The following is a 17564-nucleotide window of genomic DNA, read 5'->3' on the forward strand; positions in this document are numbered from 1 at the left end:
TCCTGTTCAAATTAAGATAACAAAAATGGTGTATGTTTATAGAGCACCCCGTACGTGGCAGACACTGTGCTAAGCACTTTATATGCGTTAACACATTTACTCCTCATAACCACCCCATGAGGAACAGTGAGGAAACTGAGCACAGAGAAGTTAAGAGATTTGCCTAAAGTCACACAGCTAGTAAGTGACAAAGCTGATATTCAAAACTAGGCATTCAGCTCTATAACCTTCTTAACCGCAACTGTGCAGCAATTGTACATTTGCAGCAAGCATTCATTTCACAAACATTCACTGAGGCATTGCACATACACTGTGAATCAAGTTATTATTTTTCTCTATTTGCTGTATTTCCCAATTTGGTTTGTTTTAAATGAGGGTCCTAAAAATCACTGTCGCATAGAATAGAATTTTGGACGTAAGGAATACTTTAAGTTATTTAGTGGTTTCCAAACCACATGCCTCACCACACCATCTGTGCCACAAACCCTTGCCAGGTAAGACCGTCAAAACTGGAAGCCAAGAAACCTAAGGTCAAATGCCTGGCTCTTCTTGGTCCCCCAGCCCTCTCTGAATGTGCTTTTGTAACTAATTTTGTATATGAACCTCATCATTGTTTTCAACCTGTCTTTTCCATGCTTATTCTCCTAGTGACACGAGCTTTCCAATATAAAAAAATAAAAAATTTCCACTTTAGTCAGTCTCCTTAATTCTTTTTGGAAAGAGGATACAAATGAGCTCAGTGGTAACATAAATGTTATCAATGTTTCTAAATGCCCATCACATTCCTCTCTGCATCCTGTATTGAAATGATATTGAACATCTTATCTCCTAGAATCCCCCAGAAACTGGACGTTTGGATTTCTAACCTATAACCAGCACCAAAGGAAAAGCAATTAAATCACAACAAAGCAATTGGATCCCCATTTCTCTAGGTTTCTAGTGGATTATTTACTTATTTTGCTATGAGGGGAGGAGATGACAGACTGGAAAAGAGATGGCCACACTGAATAGTTTGTAGGTATTTCACCCAGAACTTTAGTTCAGGGCATCTCAGCTTCAGTGCTATGGATATTTGGGGCTGGGTAATTCTTTGTTGTGGATTATTCTTTGCTGTGAATATTCTTTGTCCTGAGCACTGTGGGATATTTAGCTGCATCCCTGGCTTCCGCCCACTAGAGGCCAGTAGCACCGCCTCCCGCTTCAGTCATCACAAACAAACAAAAATCCCCAAACACTTTCAAATGCCCTCTGGGGGAAAAAACTACCCCCAGTTCAGAAGCACTGATTCAGTCCCAACAATTTGGCCTCATCATTTCTTCATGCTGTCCATTCTTCCTAAATCACCCCCCCTCCCTCTTCTTCATCCAGTGGATCCCTACCCACCTCCCCAGATTTAGCTTTATCATAACCATTCCCCCAGGAAAGCTGCTTCTGCAGTCAGAGTGGCCACCTCCATCATGTCCCCCACCACATTGTGTAAACTTCTCTGCCATCCTACTTCCTTTAACAACCCCATCATCAGCACCACCATTCACTGAGCCGAGTGCTTTACACTTAATAACAGAGAACGTTGTAGAGCCACGATTCAACTCCGGAGCTGATGATCCTGACCATGTACTTAATGTTTCAACTACATGAGGCCTTGTAGTTACTTTTGGGCTCTCTCTCCCACTTAAACCTGAGCGTCTCATAAGCATCACTATCTATTGCTTCCCATGCACTTGCAACAGTACCTAGCAAAATAGATGCTTTTAAAAAAATACACCACTGCCCAAAGCAGATGGATCACGAGGTCAGGAGTTCAAAACCAGCCTGGCCAAGGTGGTGAAACCCCGTCTCTACTAAAAATACAAAAATTAGCTGGGCATGGTGGTGGGTGCCTGTAATCCCAGCTACTTGGGAAGCTGACGCAGAGAATTGCTTGAACCCGGGAGGCAGAGGTTGCAGTAAGCTGAGATCATGCCACTGCACTCCAGCCTGGGCTACAGAGCGAGACTCCACCTCAAAAAATAAAAATAAAAAATAAAAAAATACACCACCAAGAGCAACCCCTTGGCCAGCTGGAATCTGCTGAGCTGCAGCCCCATGCTCCCCCTGTAGTAGCTGATGACATCAGCGATGCTGCAAATGTAGCCTTAACCCGGGTATTGAGTTCCTATAACCCGACACCGCCTCTCTTTGCAGTGGTGGCAGGTGGAGAAGGTGAACCCCATCAAGCTGTATGAGGAGAACAAAGTCATCGCGGGGTTTTCCCTTTTAAATCTGCTCTTCAAACAAGGCCGGGCGGGCCTCATTCGGGGAGTGGTGGAAAAACTCATAGGCCTCTACAACCAGAAGAAGATCAAGCCTGTGGTGGACTCCTTGTGGGCTCTGGAAGAGGTAAGAATGGTGCTTTTCCTCTGCAGATAAACTCCTCTTTTTAACTCAGGAAGGTTTGGGCAGCCAAATACAATCTTCTACTAAATGATTGTTTTCCCAGATGGGTTTGTGTTAAATGAGGGTCCTAAAAGTCACCTATACCATAGAATAGTACTTTGGATATAAGAAATACTTTAAGCTCTTTGATGATTTGCAAACCACGTGCCTCATCACACCATTTGTGCTGTGAACCCTTCCCAGGTAAGGCCACCAAATTTTGATCGATGTCTACAATTCGGTGTGGTTACAAGAGCGTGTGTATATTGTTGAGGCATCATATGTACTGTCACCTTGTGAGTATATAAGAGATGATTGTCAGAGCAGACAGTGGCTCTGAGCTAAAATGATTTGTGTGCTCAGCTGGATGCCTTGAGCCCCAATGAGACATTAGCTATCATGATGGACTTTGGAATTACTGCTGAATTGTTGGGTCTAATGTTGGATTGAGTCTTTTTGTTAGTTGATCTTCCAAAAGTTATAGTATTTGGAAGCATTCCTTGATCACAAGAACATTAAGAACCCCTAACGGGGCCTTGAAGGATGCTGAAGCACGAACTGGTTGTATTGGTTCACATGGCCTTTGCTAGCAGAAGGGAGGGTCTAGAAAATACTTCAAGTAAGGGGAAGGTTTGGGCATTTGGGAAGTCACTTAATGGCAGCTACTTGTAGAAGAAATGAAGAGATGTGGCCTGGATTTTAAGAGGCGTTTCACTAAGAAACCTAAGTCAAGATTTTTTAACCTTGGCTGCAGGGAGCCATGACTCCCCTGAAAAATATTTTAAAATATGTGGGAATGTTTTTTTTTTATTGTTTTGCATTTTGCACGAGGGAAGTTCCTTATGGTACAAGTACTTTGTCATACTTTTGCAAGTCACAAATACTTTTTTAAAAAATAACAAGTACGAAAGTTCTAGTGGGTGTGCTTCTGGCAAGAAGGCTGTGTCTGTTTGCCTGAACGATTACAAAGGCCCAAATGCAATGGCTTCTCTAAGCACAGAAATACCACTAGAAAGGCTCTTTGGGGGTCACTGTATATTCAAATACAACTGGTCCTAGACCAATGGAGCAGGAATGTGCCTATATTTCTCTCTAATACTGCAGTGTCATGGATGGGCTTAAAACCTTTAGCCACCAAAAACCTTGTTTCTTATGACAAAATAAATACTCACTACAGAAATTCGTAAATTAACCAAAAACATAAGGAGAAAATAAACTGCAAGTCCACATTCCAGAGAAGGATAACATTGTTAACATTTCGGTTTGCTTCCTTCCAGTCTTTTTTCTATTGCAGATGCTCGCCGTGATTCAATTTAGTGCTAAATCATATCAGATAATTGTGCATGCCTTCTGCTGTGTAATTGCCAATACAGCTAGCCTATTGCTATAATTTTCTTTAAATGTTTTTAATTCAGTGAGTCAGACAACCATATGGTATTCACTATCATGTCTCATTGGAACAGGGAAAGGGCTGAGCTACCTGGTTACTGGGTTCTCAGTGGTCAGGAAGGAGAGAGAACTGGGAATCATCAAGAAAAAAGCTAAGAGATAAATTTGTCCATGGGCCAGAGAAGGTGACTCACACTTGAACTCAGTGCCCAAAAGGACCCAACAAATCTAGTAGCATTTAAGTGAGAAATGAAATCCAAGAGGAGTCCACTTGGCCCAGTGGGTTCTTGTTCTAGTATTTGAAATCACCCCTTGGTTACAATGGTAATTGAATCACCAAACATTTATTGAACAACTACTATGTGCCCAGTACTGGGCAAATGCTGGAGATACAATGATGAACAAATAGCCAAGGTCCCAAGACTTCATGGAGTTTTCATTCAGAGGAGTAGGAGGAGATAGAAAATACTGAAATAAACAATAATAAGCAAGGTAGTTGCCTATCATGATAAGTTCTTGGATAGAGATAAATTTGCATATATGTTGGTGAGTGTAGGGGGAGACTTAGTTTCCACAGAGCAATGTTGCTTAACTTGTTTCTCATTGTTGCTCCTCTAAAGAGACTTTTTAGATATTATTTTGCCTAATAAACTCATGAAGTTTTACTACCATATATGTGTGTGTATGTACACATACGTGTGCGTTTACATCCTGTATGTATATCTGTATTTTATATGTTAAAAGAGGAACTTTATTTTATCTTCCAAGAGCCAATGTTCATCCCACTGGGGTGATACCATGCTTATTGAGAATGCATGCTGTAGAGAAACTTTGAAGAGGGAAGGTTTCTCTGAATAGGTATCATCTGAGCTGGAACATGAAAGAGGCAAGAAACTAAAGGGAGAGAATTCAACACAAGGAGATCCCTAAAAAACAAAGGGGTGAGGAACAGCAGATTTTGGTAAATCCCAAAGGGGGATTATTGTGAGCCAAGGAGGGAATGGTACAAGGAGACTCTGAGAAGGTTAGCAAGGACTGGATGGAAATTTGGGTTTTACTCTAAGCAGCATGGCGGCTGCTATAGGTTCAGATTCCGGAGCTGCCACATCCTGGTCCCAAGGGTGTTATCCATCAGGACAGAAGCTGAAATTGCCAGGCAGGATCCTGGGCAACTAGGCAACTACAGAAGTCTGATACGCAAGGAAGATCTCAATCTACCTAAGGAATAGGAAAAGCATGCTAACTACAGACCAGGAAGCCTCCCAGTGGGGAAGCTCAGTTAGCAATAAGGAGGGTCTGACCAGGCACAGATGGTGCACGTGAGGCAGCAAGACTCATCTCCAACCCTCAGTGCTGGGGGAAATGGTGCTCCATGCATGCTGGGGTTGTCAGCACTGGCTCAAAGACTGAGTCCACTAAGGATACAGAGCAAAGGTACTCAGGACCAGCACTAACGAGAGATGAGAAAGCCAAGGCTGGCAGCTTGCTTGACTGAGTCATGGATCATATGCAGGCAAGTCTGGGACTTTACCTTGAACATACTTCTTCCATCTTTATTCTTAGCACTGTCGTCTAAGCTGGGTGGACTCAAGAAATACCTAAACCAGATCATGTGCAACTTTGCTTAAAATCCTTCCACAGCTGCCTGCTATACCTGAAATGCAGTCTAAATTCCTCCTTGAGGTCTGCAAGGCCCTGCACTGTCTGACTCCTGCCCATCCATTACCCTTACCCCCTCCTCCTCAACCTCACCTCCTCCACCTGAGCTTCAGCAGCATTCATGTTTCTGGTCCTTGAGCCCACCCAGGCCTTCCCTGTCTTGAGCCTTTGAACGTGTTGCTCCTTCTATTTTGAACACTCCTTTTCCCAATTTTTGACAGTCTGCTTCCTTCAGGTCTCAGCCTCAGTATGACCTGTACAGAGAAGCCTTCCCCAGCCCCACTCTTGAAAGTAGCACCTTGCACAGCCACTGCAGGCCAGACCATTCTCTCTCCCTTTACCCCATTTGTACTCTCCATTGTATTTACTGCCATTTGAAATGATCCTGTTCTTTTATTTGTCAACTTGTTTACACTCTTGCCTCCCTTCCACTAGAATTTAAACCCTACATGAGGGAAGACCCGGACTGTATTGTTCCAGACCCCAGTGCCTGGCATGGAATAGGTGCTCAATACATACTTACTGTGTGAATGGAACAATCCACCAATACAGAGAAAGAGGACTAGTTGGACATTTTCTATGTTTAACAATAAAGATGTGTTGATTGAGTGAATTAATGAATAGATGAATGAATGAATGAACAAGCTATAATTTTAAAAGATTATGTTAAGACAAGGTTTCTCAAAATAAGTAAATACATAAATAAAAGACAGGGTTTCTCGGCCTGGGCGTGATTGAGATTTTGGGCAGAATAATTTTTTTGCTGGGTAGGGAGGGACTGCCCTGTGCACTGTAGAATGGTGAGCAGCGTCTCTGGCCTCTACTCCCGTACCGCCAGCGGTGACAATAGAAAATGTCCCCAGACATTGTCAAATGTCTCCTGGGTGGGACAAGGGTAGGGGCAAAACCAGTCCTACTTGAGAACCACTGCTTTTGAAAGAAGCCATGATGGCAAAGACAGTCACCAGCAAGATATAGGAATTCTAGTTTCCTGTAGCAAGATAGTCCTCCATAGAAAGGAGAGAGACAGCTGTAGCCTGTTTGCCAACAACGGCACCCACAGCCACTCATCAAGAACACCCACCAACTTTCTGCCGGCTTTCTGCAATATTTACAGACATCTGTTTGGAGCTGCAGTCAGACCAAACGTGGCTATTTATCAAGCCCACGCAGCTCTTCTGGGCTTGAGGAGAGTATAACATGCTTATTACTTGCAAACCTCTGAAGGACTGTAATGAGTTTTCCCCTCCCGTTTGGTAAATGATGGCACAAAACTGCTTCTCAAGCCAGCTCTATAACTTCATCTATGGAATATAAAGCCCATAGGGATTCAAAGAAAATTTTCTTGGGCTCTCTGAGCCTCCAACTAGAAGATTTAATAATATCAGAGATGATTAATGTTTCCTCTTAGCCATCTGTCTTTGACTTTATTGTAAATTTAATTCACAAAGCAGAGTGGGTCTACTGCAGCCTCGGGTTTGCTTCCAGATACTAAATGTGCAGCTGTACATTAAGTTGAAAGAAAGTAAATCTCACCAAACAGTTTAGAGATGGAAAAGAAATAAAAAATACTAGCATTTTTCAACCAAGCAGCAGTAACAGTGTTCAGAGCCTACTGTGTGCTGTGTGCTAATCCTCTTTTAGGATATCGAGTCTACAGAAGTCATAGACGACATGTTAATACTTGCATTTGTCAACCAAGCAGCAGTAACATTGCTGAGCACGTACTCTGTGCTATACGACAATCCTATTTTAGAATGTAAAATCTACAGAAGTCATAGACAATGTGTTTCCTGCCCTTGAGTTTATAATTTAATGTCTGAGACAAAAATAAAATCTGTAAAACAATTAGACAACAACTTAGTATGCAATCACAGAGTATTAATTTCAACTGCAACTCGATTTGAAAACAAGAGAGAACAATGTTAAGAGTGAATGTTAGCCAGGCGCAGTGGCTTACACCTATAGTCGCAGCACTTTGGGAGGGTGAGGAAAGCGGTTCGCTTGAGATCGGGAATTTGAGACCAGCCTGGCCAACCAGGGTGAAACCCCATCTCTACTAAAAATACAAAAAAAATTAGCCGGGCATGGTGGCAACGCCTGTAGTCCCAGCTACTTGGGAGGCTGAGGCAGGAGAATCACTTGAACCCAGGAGGTGGAGGTTGCAGTGTGCCAAGATCGTGCCACTGCACTCCAGCCTTGGCAAGAGAGCTAGACTCCATTTCACAAACAAAAAAAAAAAAGAAAAGAGAGAGAGAGAGAGAGAGAATGTTGAGAGATGGATTTTACAGATGAGGTGGGGCTTGACTGGTATGGGAAGGATAGGAAAGGATAGAAATGATTTGGGTGATACTGGAGTTACCAAAACTAGATATTACAAGCAGGAGGGAAAATGTGACCAACATCACAGAAGTGGGAGTGAGTATGGAGTGGGTGGGGTAGAGAGAAAAGTCTGGGCTAAACAAAGCAGAGGTTGCTGGCTGCGGAGGAGAAGAAGTAAGATTTGTTTGCTCAATCGAGTCAAATCATGGTCCCCTTTGCTGCCAGGCAGAGGAGTTGGAGCTTACATCCTGGGTAGGGGGATTGCCGTTGGAGAGTATGGGGCCTAAGAAGCATGACACCATTTCATCTTCTCCTCTCCCTTAGGCCCACCCTGGCCCCAACTATGATCACTGTAAAGATTCGCACTTAGATACAGCTGTGGTCTCTGATAAAAATTGCCTTCCCCCATCTGCCACTTCATAGTACACAGAGGGCTGCACAGAGATCTCAACAATTCTTTAAATGTTCTATTGAAGACTTGATCTGGGCCAGCCGTGGTGGCTCACACCTGTTATCCCAGCACTTTGGGAGGCCAACGTGGGAAGATTGCTTGAGCCCAGGAGTTCGAGACCAGCCTGAGCAACATGGTGATACTGCATCTCTACTAAAACTACAAAATATTAGCCAGGCGTGGTGGCACACACCTGTGGTCCCAGGTACTCAGGAGGCTGAGGTGGGAGGATGACTTAAGTCTTGGGGGCAGAGGCTGCAGTGAGCTGAGATCGTACCACTGCACTCCAGCCGGGGTGACAGAGGAAGACCCTGTCAAAAAAAAAAAAAAGATATTATCTTTACTACTTTACATGATTTATATAAAAGTCTATGGCTACACTCTCCAGTACGGTACGACTGGTCACATATGGCTATTTAAATTTAAGCTAATTTAAATTAGGTCAAATTAAAAATTCAGTTCCATGGCCGGGCGCGGTGGCTCATGCCTGTAATCCCCGCAGTTTGGGAGGCCAAGGCGGGCGGATCATGAGGTCAGGAGATCGAGACCATCCTGGCTAACACGGTGAAACCCCATCTCTACTAAAAATATAAAAAATTAGCCAGGCGTGATGGCAGGCACCTGTAGTCCCAGCTACTCGGGAGGCTGAGAGGCAGGAGAATGGCATGAAACCAGGAGGCAGAGCTTGCAGTGAGCGGAGATCATGCCACTGCACTCCACCCTGGGCAACAGAGCAAGACTCCATGTAAAAAAAAAAAAAAAAAAAAAATTCAGTTCCTCATTTCACCTATGCACATTTCAAGTGCTCAGTGCAGCACAGCTATAGGAGAACTGTTCCATCGCTGCAGAAAGTTCTATTGAAGCTGGTCTATGAGATGGTATTATCCTTTTTTGGGGAGGTAGGAAAAACTTTGTCTTCCTCACTTTGGCTGTAGTGAAGGTTGCTGCCCAAACGCAGTCATTTATTGGATGTAAGTGTTCTCAGTCTCGCTGAGTCTTCTGCATTTTTACCTCCATGTTAATGACTATGGTTTAATTAGATTTGTGTTTTTCATTTTAAGCTGTCACTAAACCTGTACAGAGATGGACTGGCCCAAAAGAATAAATGAAGGAAGGAAATGTGATGCCAAGCTTGATAGGGACGTTTATCTGTCCCAGGACAATAGGGTAACTTGATAAAAAGATTAGGCTGGGCGCGGTGGCTCACGCCTATAATCCCAGCACTTTGGGAGGGCGAGGTGGTTGGATCACGAGATCAGGAGATCGAGACCACCCTGGCTAACCCAGTGAAACCCTATCTCTACTAAGAATACAAAAAATTAGCCTGGCATGGTGGCACGTACCTGTAGTCCCAGCTACTCGGGAGGCTGAGGCAGGAGAATCTCTTGAACCCGGGAGACAGAGGTTGCAGTGAGCTGAGATCGCGCCACCGCACTCCAGCCTGGGTGACAGAATGAGACTCTGTCTCAAAGAAAAAAGATTAATGTGGGACACCAAGGACAGAGAGGGTGGCATGGCCTGAGTCAAGGCTGTGCAGTGATGTGATTGTCAGTTCTGAAGAAATTTCAACTCTAGCACCAGACTGGGAAGGGGACAGAGAGGATGAATGACGCCAAGCATCCAAAACAGATACCGCACTCCAAACTAGGAGGCGAAGACTCAAGGAGAAATTGTGGAAAGTCCAACTTAACTATGGCAGATTTCAGCTAGCTGGCATGGACCCTATTTAAAGATTTAGGAGCTCCTTCTGAGGCACTGAGCACAGTGTGGGGTGAGGATTTAAAAGCGTCTCCTGGCTTTGCAGACACTGCTGCTGCACCATGGTCAATCCCACTATATCGGGGTTGACAGTGCAGTTGATGGTGAGCCCTTGGTCCGTGTCTCCTTTGAGCTTTCGCAGACAAGTTTCCAAAGATAGCAGAAAAATTTCGTGCTCTAAGCACTGGAGAGAAAGGATTTGGTTGTGAGGGTTCATGCTTTCACAGAATTATTCCAGGGTTTATGTGTCAAGGTGGTGACTTCACACACCATAATGGCACTGGTGGCAACTCCATCTATGGAGAGAAATTAGATGATGAGAACTTCATCCTAAAGCATATAGGTCCTGGCACCTTTTCCATGGCAAATGCTGGACCCAACACAAATTGTTTCCAGTTTTTCACCTGCACTGCCAAGACTGAGCGGTTGGATGGCAAGCATGTGGTCTTTGACAAGGTGAAAGAAGGCATGAATATCGTGGAGGCCATGGAGTGCTTTGGGTCCAGGAATGGCAAGACTAGCAAGAAGGTCACCATTGCTGACTGTGGACAAGTCTAATAAGTTTGACTTGTGTTTTATCTTAACCTGCAGACCATTCTATCTGTAGCTCAGGAGAGTACCCATTTGCTTGCAGTATCCTATCATCTTTGTGCTCTCGCTGCAGTTCCCTTTGGGTTCCAAGTTTTCCTTGTTCCCTTCCATGCCTGGCTGGATTGCAGACTGAAGTTTATGATTATGAAATAAAAACTAAATAACAACAACAAAAAAAAGCCTCTCCCAAAATCAGGCTCTGTGTGTTGTGTCATGTACACAGTGGTTTGGAGGGTGAACTGATGGCAGCTGGTCTGGCTGGGAGGCCGTGGCAATTTTGGGGGCATGAATATAGGTAAGCCACCAACCAAAGTGGGGGTGTGGGATGGGAGAGAATAAACCCATCTCAGCCATTGACAGAAAGGAAATCAGAAATAAAGGACAAAGGGGAAGCAAGAGTCAGAAATGACCAAGGGTATTTTAAGCTGGGAGGTCAGGAACAGGGAAGCCAGCAATGGCATTTTAGTTAGCAGGGATAGACAATGGTGTGAAAAAGTTGATGAGCTTAGATGTGAGTTTGGTTTAAAGTCATAGTAGGACATGCAGGTGGAGCTGTCCACAGACAAGTCAAACCCTCAACCACATTCAGGTGAGAGAAGACTGGATAATTACTACTACGACTGCTGCTACTATTACTACTACTGCTACGACAGTCCAACATTTCTAGAGGATTCCCTAAGTACTAGGCATTGTTCTAAGTGCTTTATGTATTAACGGATCTAAACTTCCCAACATCACAATAGTATCCAGGTATTATTATCCCCATCTTACAGATCACAAAAATGAGGCTCTAGAGAGATTATGCTTGCCCGTAGTCCCTGTTTACCGTTGAATTTGATGGAAATTTGAACCCCAGGAAAGTCTGATGCATAGAAGTTTTTGGAAAGGAATAATGAATAAACTCATTGAACAAAAGAATGGGCAAAATAATTCTACTAGGAAATGCTTAGCATAGCATGCTTATATGTGCCAAGTACCTTGCATTTATTAACTCATTAAATCCTCATGATTACCCCCAGTGGTGATAATTGTTACTCCCATTATGATACAAATGAGGGAACGAAGGCGTACACAGAGAAATAAGTTGCCCAAGTAACACGGCCAATGCATGGCAAAACCAGCTTTGAGACCTAGGCAGTTTGGCTCTTGAGTCCATGCTATGGACATTAGCGTCTCCACTATGGTGGGAAAGACCAGAACCCTACCACCCCCGCTTTATTCCTGCCTGTCTGTGAATCCTTCGTCCTTGAGGCATGCACAGAAAGGCAGCAGTAAAGGAACCACCACAGCCATCTGACAGGTCATTAGTGTCGGCTGCTGCTGACGAGCCAGGAAGTCCATAGAGAAACAGCCTTTGGCTTTGGCCCAGGCTCATTGTTGACCTTTCAGAAAGCAGTGGCAGTAGAAAGATGGGGGCAGAAGTCTAAATGCAGAGGTTCGCGGAGGGAAGGTGCAGGGAGGACAGGCCAACAGCCGGCATAAGCCTCCCATCTGGCACTGAACAGGACAAATGCCCGGAACCCAGCCAGGAGGAACAGAGGTCACAGGAGGGGTATTTAGAAAGCCAACTCGTGGTTGCCTAGGTCTGGGGGACTTGGAGACAATGGAGAGGAACTGCTGATGGGCATGGCATTTCTTTTTGGAGAGATAAAAATGTTCTAAAATTAATGGTAGTGATAATTTCACAACTCTGAATATGCTAAAAAAAAAAGGGAATCATACATTTTAAGTGGGTGAATTGTATGGCATATGAATTATATATAAAGCCAATATAGAGATATCATATATATGCTAAGATAGATATGCTAGTATACACATACATTACACATGAGAAAGGGAGAGATTGAAGGGTTGTTTAATGCTGGGATCAGGGGAACTTGGGAGATGGGGAAGAGACACAGCCTTAGAATCTCTGGATCCCTGGCCTTAATCCTTATTAATATCCTAGCTGTGTGACCTCAGAAAACCATCCCACCTGGTCCATTCTCCCAGTTTTCAGATGAGCAAAATGGGGCTCCAGAAGCAACTGCTGTGTTTGCTGTAGATCCCTACCCTTCATTTTTTCCTTCCTGCGTGACTTCTTTCCCTTAAGTGGAATTGTAAATTTTTCAGTTCAACATAATCACCCCAGCCACTTGCCCAAGCACACACATTTCCGATTTCCACGCACATTCTCCCAGCTGGCCGTAGTCTCATGTGTTTTCTGCAGCTCAAACTTACCAGCACCATCACGCCCCCAGGCCCTGCCACGCCCTTGCACCAAGCTCTGCTCCGAGCTGCCCAACAGACCAAAGAAATTAAGGCACAGCTCTGCCTTGGTGTATACATCTGTGACAGGCTGAATAATGGCCCCCTAAAGATGTCCACATCCTAATCCCTAGAATATTTGAACATGTTGCCTCATATGGCAAAAGGGACCTTGCAGGTGTGACTAAATGAAAGATTCTGAGACAAGGAGACTATCCTGGATCATGCAGATGGACCCAATACAATCACAAGGGCCTATGTAAGAGAGAGGCAGGAGGGTTGGAGTCAGAGGAGCAGATGCGATGGCAGAAGCAGAGGATGAAGGGTGATGTGATACTGGGAATGGGAAGAGCCTGTAGAAGCCAGAAAAGGCACAAAAATTAAGGAGCCAGCCCTGCTGACACCTTGATGTTAGCCTTAAAGAGACAATTTCAGGCTTCTGATTTGCAGAACTATAAGAGAATAAATTTTTGTAGTTTTACCTAAATTTGAGGTAATTTATTGTAGCAACAACTGGAAAGTAATACATACCACTAATACCACTCAACAAATGCTTACAGAGTGCCTGCCTGCTGCACGCCAAGCACCGGGCCGGGCTTTGCAAACACAGTTGCAAGTGAGAAAGCCTGGGCCTATGCTCAGGGGCAGCCAGGATGGTGGAAGTGAACAGACAATTATATAAGCAGGAAACGAAGCCTGGAGGAAGAGAGCTGGGCAGGGGTGAGACCCAGGCCTGTGCCACCGCCTGGGCAAAGGCCTGGAGGTTGGAGACAGAGATGGAGGTTGGCACATTCAAGGGCAGAAAAAAAGGTTCATCAGGCTGAGCACAGAGTGATGGGGAGGCTGACCTTGAATGGAGGGGAGAGGAAAGGGGATAGGAGGAACTCCCGCCAACCACCGGAATACACCCATCACTCTGGCCTTACTGGACCACTGTAGTTTTCAGAAACCTGAGTCTGCGCCTCCCTGCCTTTGTTCCGGTTGTTAACTTGGCCTGCATGCCCTTCCCTCAGGCTTGTCCTTCTGCAAAATTCCTGGTCACCTTTTAAGACTCAGCCCTGGTGTCGACTCTTCCGCAAAACCATTCCTCCCTCTTGCCATTATCCCAACCCTGAGTTAGGAGGTACCGCTTTTAGATCCCATGGGCTTGCCTCCCTCATTGACATGTGCATGGGCAATTTCCTGTGAAAAATGGAGAGAATAATGCTACCTTCCTTCGGTTTCTATTTGGAGGGATTAAATGACCTAATGCACAGAAGGTACTTAGCTTAATGACTGACAGAGTAAGTGCTCAACGTTAGCTGTCATTACAGGGCATTGCAAATGCATTTCCCCAGAGAGTTATTTGAGGTCAGGGACTCTTTGGCAAGGTGCCAACAGAGGAGAACACAGGATATGCCCTGCAAAAGATTTCTGGGGCCTCAGGGTATGCATTTTCATCAGCCTGGTGCAGCATCTCCCATCAAGGTTCTAAGCAGACAACTTCATCTACACCAGGACACCAGCGTGTTGCAGGATTAGGCTTATTCACAGCTCAGCACTCCTTGTTAGGAGTCTGGGAGCTCAGCTCTGAATACATTCCTGTTACAAAGAAAATGCTCGTCCTTGCCTTTACGCCTGTCATTCGGATGAAAATACTTCAAGAAACTGGATTTCCTTGTGAGCCGGGGACAGTCAACTCACACTGCCCTTGGCTGTGTTTTAAAAGACAGACCAGGATTCTGCTGTTTCCAAAGACTGGAAAGTTTCTATCTGCCTTTGAGGTTGATGGAGAAATTACTTTATATATCTTATTTGCAAAAAGGCAACAGAGGACCAATTTCAAGATTTTTCCAAGATATCTGTACTGATATGTTAATCATAGATTCTTTATTTGCTAGACTAAATAGATAACTGTGCTGCAGACCAAGATTCATGAATCCTGGGACATACATTTAAATCAGATAATGCATGAGTAAAAGGTCATATCCTGGCAGATAAACGTGCTGTGGATATTACCACTACTCCCACCTCTGGAATCCACACTCCGGTCTGAGCATCAGTTTCCTCCATTAGAAATGGGGATACTACCATGTTCCTTGTTATTGCATAGGATTTATGATTATTATGCAATCAATTAAGTCCATATGTGGTGAACTCTTGTACACTGTAAACCACTCTGCTGACACGAGGCATATTATAACGTGCAGAAGCAGCTCTGATTGGATGGGGCAAATACTTGGTCCAAAAAACTGGTTTTGTTTTTTGTTTTGTTTTGTTTTGTGTTCGAGACAGTTTCACTCTTGTCACCCAGGCTGGAGGGCAATGGTGCAATCTTGGCTCACTGCAACCTCTGCCTCCCAGGTTCAAGCAATGATCCTGCCTCAGCCTCCCAAGTAGCTGGGGTTATAGGCGACGCCAGCCACCATGCCCAGCTAATTTTTGTATTTTTAGCAGAGACGGGGTTTCACCATGTTGGCCAGGCTGGTCTCGAACTCGTGTGCTCAGGTGATCCATCGGCCTCGGCCTCCCCAAGTGCTGGGATTCCAACTGTGAGCCACTGCGCCCAGCCCAAACTGGGTTTCTTAACCCTTCCACTTCCTAGCGGTTTGTCCTGTAGCACTTCATTTTTCTCTTCCTCCTTTTCCTCCCCTATAAAATAGGAACAGCTGACTTTATTTCCAAAACAGTTGTGTATGAGTTTGCTAGGGCTGTTGTAACAAAGTACCACAAACCAAGAGGCTTACACAACAGAAATGTGTTGTCTCACCATTCTGGAGGCTGGAAGTGTAAAGATCAAAGTGTCTGCAGGGTCTGTTCCTTCTGAGGGTCACAAAGGAATCTGTTTCATGCATCTCTCTTAGGTCTGGCAATCTTTGGCGTTCTTTGGCTTATAGACACATCACCTCTATCTCTGCCTTCATCTTCACAAGGCATTCGCTCTGTGGGCATCTATCTCCAAAATTCCCCCACTTTCTAAGAACACTAGTATTGGATTAGGGCCCACCCTACTTCAGTATAATCTCATCTTAACTAATTACATCTCCAAAATCTCTATTTCTAAATAAGGTTGCGGTGGAGTTGCTGGGAGTTAGGATTTCAACATATAAATATTTGGGAAAGAGGGGAGGGACACAGTTATATCCATAACAAATTGTGAGTCACATACGATCAAAAACGGGAGATGCCTTGCAAATTATCAAGGGCTAAAGAGATAAAATTTTGCATGAGGGTTAAAAGGGCAAACTCCAGATTAAGTTCAAGTCCACCATCCTCCAGTTATAGCTGTGATTTCTTGAGAGAGTAGCTTCACTTCTTTCCTAAGCCTTGCTTTTGCTATCTGTGAAATGAGGATGATAGCAGGGCCTCCTCTGTGGGGATGCTGTGAAAACATCATGAGGCTGTGTGTGTAGGGCTTAAGGCATGCCCTGGCACCCAGTACGAGCCAGCCTCTGTTACCAGATCAGAAGGGGTGGGTTAGGTGGGGCCCTGCCTTTCCATCACCTTGCAGTCAAACCTCCCAGAGCTGGTTTCCTCCCTGATGTGCTACTGCTGTGGTGCAAACAGGCTTACCAGTGACCTTTCCTCGTGCTTGTACTCATTTCCAAAGGCAACTGTGGGAGCTGCTTTATGGAACAGAAGCTCTGAACAGCACAAATGATAAACACATGCTGGTGTTTGCATTCCTCTAACCCTCCAACCATCTAGTCTCTGATTACTAAACTGTTAGCTTGTTTTGGGAGGTTCTGCCAGGAAAGTGCCACGCTCCAGTTAGTCATTTAATAAACTCTAAGTGAGCAGCTGCCTGCAGAGCCATGGACAAATGACAAAGTAGCAATCATGGCTAAAGTGTGATATCTGCCCAGAGCCAAGCACCATGCTGAGCACTTTACATGCATTAGCTCATCTAGACTCATGGCAATCCTGTAGGGAAAGAACTATTATTGCCCCCGTTTTACAGATGAGGGCACTGAGGCTTAGAGCATTAAGTGACCTGGTCAAGGTTACACCGACAAAAAGTGGTAGAGCCAAAACTCAACTCTCAGACTGGCTCTTAACTGAAGCTGTGCTTGTCACCAAGGCCTCAAACCCCTCCAGGAGCGGCGATGACTTTGTCCTGAGCTCTTCAACCTGGTTGCCCCATCTCCCTGATTAGAGGCATCCTGATTTGCAGTGGAGAGATTGCCTTGAACACCCTGGTTCATCAGTTCCTACCTTCTGTGATTAGACAGGTGACACTGCGTCTCAAACCTTTCTGCATCTGTAACTTTTGCTCTTCCTGACTGTTTCAAAGTCTATTGCAAGCAGTGTGCAAGCTGTAAACTGCGTGCTGTGTGTGGAAATAACAGAGTGGGTGCTTGATACAACTTGAGCTTGCTTCTTCCTTTCCACTTCCCTTCCAAAATGTGTGTCATTTTCATAGCTTCCCTAGCACATTCACACGTGTTGTCATTCAGTTAGTTTGCTCAACAGACACCAACTGGGTGAGGATGGGGACGTGGTGATTGAGCTCTGTTCCCAAGATCAGGAGCTGAAAACCACGTGATGCTCACCCAACCTTTCCAGGGTTGATAAGAAGACTGAGATGAGGACAGCAGATGTGTTCTCCAAGACACACAACTCTACTAAGTAGTAGCACAGATTCCCTTGACTTTAAGCCCGGTACTTGAGCCTCACCACCTCCCTTTCAGCCTCACCCAAATGGCTACAAATTACCAACTAGTTAGGCTCCAATTTCATTTCATTTTTATTG

At 44.7% G+C, this 17564-nt stretch overlaps 1 protein-coding gene across 1 annotated transcript in view; it reads left to right on the forward strand.

Annotated features, from left to right (window-relative positions):
* VAT1L (vesicle amine transport 1 like) overlaps positions 1-17564 on the forward strand; it is a 193355-nt gene that overhangs the window by 92977 nt on the left and 82814 nt on the right. Inside the window, exon 7 of the mRNA XM_012505583.2 lies at positions 2185-2379. Coding sequence (XP_012361037.2) covers positions 2185-2379 — 195 coding nt within the window. The remainder of the gene's footprint in view (positions 1-2184; positions 2380-17564) is intronic.

The sequence above is a fragment of the Nomascus leucogenys genome, chromosome 2 (assembly GCF_006542625.1).
Source record: "Nomascus leucogenys isolate Asia chromosome 2, Asia_NLE_v1, whole genome shotgun sequence".
NCBI lineage: Eukaryota > Metazoa > Chordata > Mammalia > Primates > Hylobatidae > Nomascus > Nomascus leucogenys.